Genomic DNA, 6,496 nt, shown 5'->3' on the forward strand with positions numbered 1-6,496 from the left:
ATGTATCAAAGTTACGGAAAATATGTAATAGTTTTTACACATTCACCTAGTGTAGCAACTTTCTTTTAAATGATGCAACATAACAAATGTGAACATGAAAAAAAGATCACCTATCCATTTTATCAATTTAGACATTACATTAGTCTGCCTAATGTTATACTGTCCAAAGCATATCATGACGGTCGTTGAGGGAATTTTCTTGTGTAATGTTATCATATAAATTAGTAGAAAAGAAGAGGACCAGCGTACACCACCACTCAAAATTGTCATGAAGCAGTCTCTGGCATTCTTCACAACGTTATTTCTGATTTTATGGTACAACAAAAATATAACTGAAGGACCCATAAAACAAAAAGAAAACATACAGACCAATAATTCCTACATGAATTCAGGTGTAAGTAAAAACAGAGACCCAGGAGCTTTTACATTCACAGCATACGACCAAATTCTCCTTTGTCATGGTGGAATATGTCAGCGGATTCTACTTGTTCTTCTAACTGTCAAAAGAGTGAGAAAAATTTTACAGATTGCCAGCCAAAAACAATCACTACATTTTGTAGACCATGTTTGAATTAAGATATTGAATGCCTCTGGCTTCTCGAGGGGGTTGATTTACTTTCCTCTGCGTTTGAAGAACCCGGGCTTTCTGATGTCTCAGAGCTGCTGATCTCTCCATTTCTGTCTTTGTTCGACCAGAGTTTCGAGAAGATCTTCTTTGATATGAGCATGCCCTTCATTTTATTCCCTGAGACCTTCTCGGCGTTGTTTTTAGCAATATCACTTCCATTTCTGTCGCCATTTCCTAGTTTTAGAGCAGCAAGCTCCCCTTTTAACGCCCTAATTTCTTCAATAGTTGGTATGGCATCCCAGTCGTCCTCCGTGTTTGTTGTAGTGGACCTTGAGCTTCCATGAGATCCACTTCCTGGTAGTAAAGCCCTAATCGAACCCGGTAGATCAGGCGTGCTGTCACCAGCTGATGCTGCTGAGGCTCTCATTTGTTCAAAGAAGAGGACCTGGACAACGACACGCAAGGGAAGCCGCTCGTTTTGCACTGCATGCAAACACGCATCGGGGGACAATTTTCTACAGTCCATCAATCGACATATTTTCTTACGCTCGCTCTTGCTGATTCCAGGGTGTTCCTGTAGTGATGCAAAGTCAAATATATATTAAGGTTGTTCAGACTATAATATAATCTATTTGCTTGAACTAAAACAGATGTACAAAATACCTTCATATACATATCGATGGCTCGGTATAGTCCATCATGAGATGGTCTGGAGAAGTTTGATACTGATTCAGCAAGGCCTAGAAATTTTGATAGGGGCAAGTTAGGATCACGAGCAACTTCAGCAAGATAGCCATCAACCAGTTTTGCGACCATCAACTTGGAAGCATCAGAAATAAACTTGGGACTTCTAATCTCATGATACTCATTCTCCATGTGAAGATCAGTGTGGACATTCTGGACCTGCGTCACAAACTCCTCGACAAGGTTTTGTACCATATCAACATCGTAAATAGTTGTTTCACCGGGGGGAGCTCGAATCAGAAGATCAGCCACTGTGGCCTCATCAAGCTGTTGACCAATTCTTTTCATAAGTTCAATTCTTCCCATCTCTCCACAATCTAGCAGAATTACCGCTTTTAACAACTTAAGCAAGAAATTACAGGAGACTTCCCCTTTCCCTGAGGGAAGTAGCTGCACTATTGTGTCCACCAGTAGTCTATTTTTTGCAATATCACCACCCTGGACCATACCTTTAGAAAATCCGGGTAACCTCCTCGAAGCATATGCTTTCAAAGCTTCCCCAATTACATCACCACTGATTCTGCCCCTCGTCTTAATCGTCATTATTGCTCGCTTGTATAAGTCAACTTGAAGCTCACAGAGATCTTCAACCCACCAGTCCTTTGGAACAAGTTTTTGTGTTCTTACACCGTTCCAATGAGAATCGTCCCCATTTTCGGATGGAAGCTTCTTTCGATTATAGGTATATGACCATTCAACCTTTGAAGTATCGATGCAGGCCTTGGAAGCTATAGAATCAAGGCAGTGACTGACCACCTTAAGTTCCTCAGACCATGGAAGAAGAGATTTAGTTGTCTGAAGAACAATTATTGAGTCCTTCCAGCTTCTAAAGATGCTCGAGTTGAGAAAGACTTCAATCTTGTAGATGAGATTCCCTTTCTCAATGGTTTCATACATCTCGAGATATTCAGCTGCACATCTAGCAGCAATGACATTGTATGCGTTGAGAGTGACGATCATACCATAGCAGAATTTTGCACAAATTTCAAAAGCAGCGGCTCCGCCAGGTATATCCAGGATATGGATCTCATCGCTATTTTCTTCATTTGACAGAGTGACTAACTTTTGCAATCGGGCACTTTTCGACAGAAGTGGAAACTACAAAAATGAAAATGCTACACAGGATTAGTACAGCTTCTAAAAACAAATACTAAATTCTTTCTGCTCTGAGAAGGTAACTTTTGAGTTTCTAAATCCATGTCCTAGCGCTCATAGGAATGAGAAGTCAGTTCTCAAATACTACAAGCAATTAATTACTTAAAAAGAAGTAATTCGTACCTGTAATGTACATCGAATAATTATATTTATACAGGTTCAAATCATAAACTTACATTATGTTTGTCCTGTTAAGAAGTGTGAACAATACCTAGTCTTTTATTTTTAATCTTTGTTCAACTTTTGTTGCGAAACAATACAAAATTTTCACATAAAAGTGCAAACGTTAATCTGCTAAAACTTTCAAGATTTTCTAAGATTGGAATATGGACAATAAAGAAGGGTTTTTAGACATTAAATAATAAACTTATCATATAAATCAACAAAGAATTTTAAATTCAAGGGAAAAAATCAATTTTTACCACTGAACCCGTCTTTTTGTATCAAATTTCATACTATGTTTTCAAATTTTTTGAACCCTAGACTTAGTTAAATGTTACAAATTCTAGCCTCTATTAAGTTTTTGTTAATTCACCCACTAATTTTAACAGAAAAACAGAGTAATGATCTCCATAAAGTCACTCATTTCAATAATTTCAAGTCTGATTAATGTACAAATTAACTATGAAATAACTTTGTGATAATTCACAAATGTTGACAAAAATTTAGCTACAACTACAATGTTATTTTTCTTGGAGATTGTATCCATTTTGTACCATTCGTATGTTATATACATTTAAAGCATATGAGAATGATTTATTAGTACTCTTTCAAGTTTAAAGTTAAGATTGCAACACTTAACTAAATTTAATTACTAAAATTCAAAACTCACTGTAGAATAAAGTGTTTCTGAAGCTTATTAAAGGAAAATGGTAATTTCTCATGAAGCTGTCATCTGAAGAACTAATTGCACAAAACATAAAAAAGTCATATCTAGAAAAAAAGATTTCAGGTTCAATTAATGAATATTATCCAAGAGTATCATTTACTTGGCATATGTTTTGAATTGTTCAGGTTATTTTTTAAGAAACATTTAATAAGAACAAAACAATCTAGTTCAATAAATGAATCTAGATTTTGTCATCTGCAAGTGCTCCCACAAGTTGAAATTCTGGCTTTCATCCAAACATATACAATAAATGCACTGGATAGGGTGGACCTTGAATCTGTAATACTCTTCAATGACTAGATTATGCAATAATATCACTGCCTCTGAAATAAATATGAACCAGATCCATACCTTATGCAAATAAAACTTCACGTCTCCGACATTGACAACGATATCAGTAGACAACTCGGTTGCTACATACCTGAAAGAAACAAGGATTGCTCAAATCTCACTGAAACAAGTTAGGAAATCCTGGATCAATCTCAATGGAAAGAAAATCAATATCATTTTTATCAAATTCCAAGGAATGTAAAATCAAGCAATCAAAAGAATCCAACATTGAGTTAAAAGATTTGGACCTTCACCAATTTGATAGTGTCAATTCACAGATCATTCACTAGCCAGTGATAAAGAGCTTACAAGTTGAATACAATAAAATTGAAGGCCTAATTTACCAGGTATAAGGTTCGATTTTGGCCCTCAGATAGACTCTGTTTTCACTTATCCATCCAAAATTAATTGGAATTACCAAACACACACACACACAAAACAAAAAAACAAAAAAAACAAAAAATCAACGCCAGAAGTTCCTCTGGTGTCTAGTTCATGAAAGTGGCAATTGCATTTATGTGATGAACATAAACTCATTACAACATGAACAGTCTGTTTCAATATAACATTCAATGGCATCCAACAAAAACCTGCAGCACAAGGATGGGGGATGGAGAACAAAAAGCACATCAATGGGAACTGAGAAGGAAATATGTCTCACCTAATTTTATCTCCATCAGTCTGAAATGCATCAGGCTTGGATCCAAGTTTCATAAACTTCATGTTCTTGGTCAAGAAAATGGATCTGAGTATCTGTTTTCTTTCTCTTCTTCAAGAATATTTATGTCAATCCACAACAAACCCAGAAAGAATATATCCAAGGAAGTAGAAGACAAACCAAAGGAGAGGGATGAAAGGCTAAAAATTGACTGGATCTTTTATGGTGAAGATATAAAGGGGGTTAGTTAGCAAATCTGGGGGTCTTTTTTCCTAGTGTGACCGAATCTTTTCAACAAACAAAGGAGAAAAAGAGTGGGGTTTTCGTAATTTAATCAAAGAAACACAGCCCTGAAACTGGAAAAAGTTGTAAACAAGAGATTGCTTCCTCAAAGAGTAACACTTCCCAAGGACCCCGGGGATAGAGGGTCGAATGGGTGTGACATTACTAAGAAAACACTCTTAAAACGTATATAATTCGCAAAGCTAGAGACACCCCCACTTGCTAATACCTGACACCACCGTCCTTTCCCTTATTTGTTTATCCTTCCTTCTAGATTTTGTCTGCCCTTCTTGGGTTTGTATTTTACTTTTTCCTTTCCTTTCCAATGGGTCAAACACCAAAAATCTTCTCCAGTCTGCAGATTCTCACAACTCAAAATTCCCAGTCCACTGTCTTCCTCGAGCTGTTTCTCACCTTCCCCAGTTGGATTTGAAAGCTCAATACCTGAAACTGCAAATACAAACATCCATTGTAAGTTGAGAATATAAGTTTCCAGATTAGCCACACGCAGACCCAGGTTGTTTGAATTGAGGACTCGAATTAAAATTGGGAAGAATAAATCAAGAGGATCACATGGATCCTTTTATTAAACCTTTTGAAAATTCGTCGAATCAAGATATTTCACAGGTTCAATTAATGGAAGACACGGAATAACGAAGAGTTGCCAAACAAGTGAGAGCAAAAGAAGGTGGGTCGATTGGGAAAATATATGGAAAAGAAAACAAAAGGAGAAAATGGGGTAGGCCAGAAAGAAGAAACGAAGCAGAGGAAAGCAAACAGAGGGATGTAAGTAAAAAGAAGAGCATAGAGAAAAAGGGAAGAATACAACAGTAAGAAGATAAAAGTTAAAGAAATGCAAGACTCAAGAGTACCTAAAAAAGGACGAAAGACGAGAAGTGGTTTGGCAAACACGAAGAATCAAATATCAATGGGCACAACAATCAGAAACAATGTTGATAGAAGCAAGCATTGATATCCTGAAAGAACCCCACAGAGACAAGAAAGAAAGAAAACAGCAAAAAGTAAAGGTAAAGTTAAAGATAAAGGGGCACCCATAAAAAAAATGAGCTGTGCCTCATCTTTGACAGCCACCACAGCTACACAAACACAAAAGGCCAACCTCAGAATGTTCTCTTTATCTCTCTCACGGGAACCCCTTCTCCCTCTGAATCAGCACCGCCGCCCCCACCACCGAGACATCTTTGGAGAAGGAGAAATTACTCAAAACCCTGAATTGGGTTAATGGAAATGGAAATGGAAATCGGGTTTTTGAGAAGGGAAGAGACGCATGAGGCCCCCACTGTTTGGTTTTGAACAAAAAAACTTGCACGCTAATCTGACAGGCATAACTTTGTTGCTCCCTTGGGCGACTACAATAAGCTGAGTCGCCCCTATCAATTTCGTCTTTGTGTGAATATGTTCAGAGAAAGTAAACAACAAAGCACTGTTATACCAGAAAACGACCCCTTCTCTTCCCTTCTCCTCTTTCATCATCTCATTTCTCTCAATTTCCCTCCTTTTTTCTTCCCCTTTTTTTCTGCTCTGTTTTTATTATTTTGTCGCACTGAAAAAGAAAAGGAAAAGTAGATTCTTTTGTTCCAACCCGTTTTCTCCTCCTCCTTCCTTCCTTCCTTATCTTTTTCTCTTCATTTTCCTCTTTTCTTCTTCTTCTAAAACCAATATGAAAATTACACAACACTCGTTCATTCTCTGGTTTAATCACAAGTTTCAATTATTCACCCTCTTTTAATAATCATTTCGTTTTTCATTTTTTATTAGACAAAAATTAAGCCTATTTCCTCTTGCTTTTTATAATAATTTATATCTTTTTCTTTTAAGTCCAAAACTATTATTTTTAGTTTTTAAAATT

General features: G+C 36.8%; 1 protein-coding gene across 5 annotated transcripts; it reads right to left on the minus strand.

The window, feature by feature from the left end:
* Positions 1-257: 257 nt before the first annotated feature.
* LOC120073020 (BTB/POZ domain-containing protein NPY4-like) lies at positions 258-6,252 on the minus strand. Of its 5 annotated transcripts, XM_039025577.1 has the most exons (6): positions 5,747-6,252; positions 5,499-5,603; positions 4,348-5,076; positions 3,708-3,777; positions 1,232-2,410; positions 258-1,142 (listed from the first exon to the last, which is right to left on the minus strand). In XM_039025577.1, exons 3-6 carry the CDS (start codon positions 4,407-4,409, stop codon positions 573-575), a joined length of 1,881 nt encoding a protein of 626 aa, XP_038881505.1. In that variant the 5' UTR covers positions 4,410-5,076; positions 5,499-5,603; positions 5,747-6,252; the 3' UTR covers positions 258-572. The 5 variants fall into 5 exon arrangements, with proteins under 5 accessions (XP_038881505.1, XP_038881504.1, XP_038881501.1 ...); XM_039025576.1 differs by lacking the exon at positions 5,499-5,603; XM_039025573.1 differs by lacking the exon at positions 5,499-5,603 and having other exon boundaries at positions 5,679-6,252.
* Positions 6,253-6,496: the final 244 nt, after the last annotated feature.

The sequence above is a fragment of the Benincasa hispida genome, chromosome 3 (assembly GCF_009727055.1).
Source record: "Benincasa hispida cultivar B227 chromosome 3, ASM972705v1, whole genome shotgun sequence".
In the NCBI taxonomy this organism is placed as follows: domain Eukaryota; kingdom Viridiplantae; phylum Streptophyta; class Magnoliopsida; order Cucurbitales; family Cucurbitaceae; genus Benincasa; species Benincasa hispida.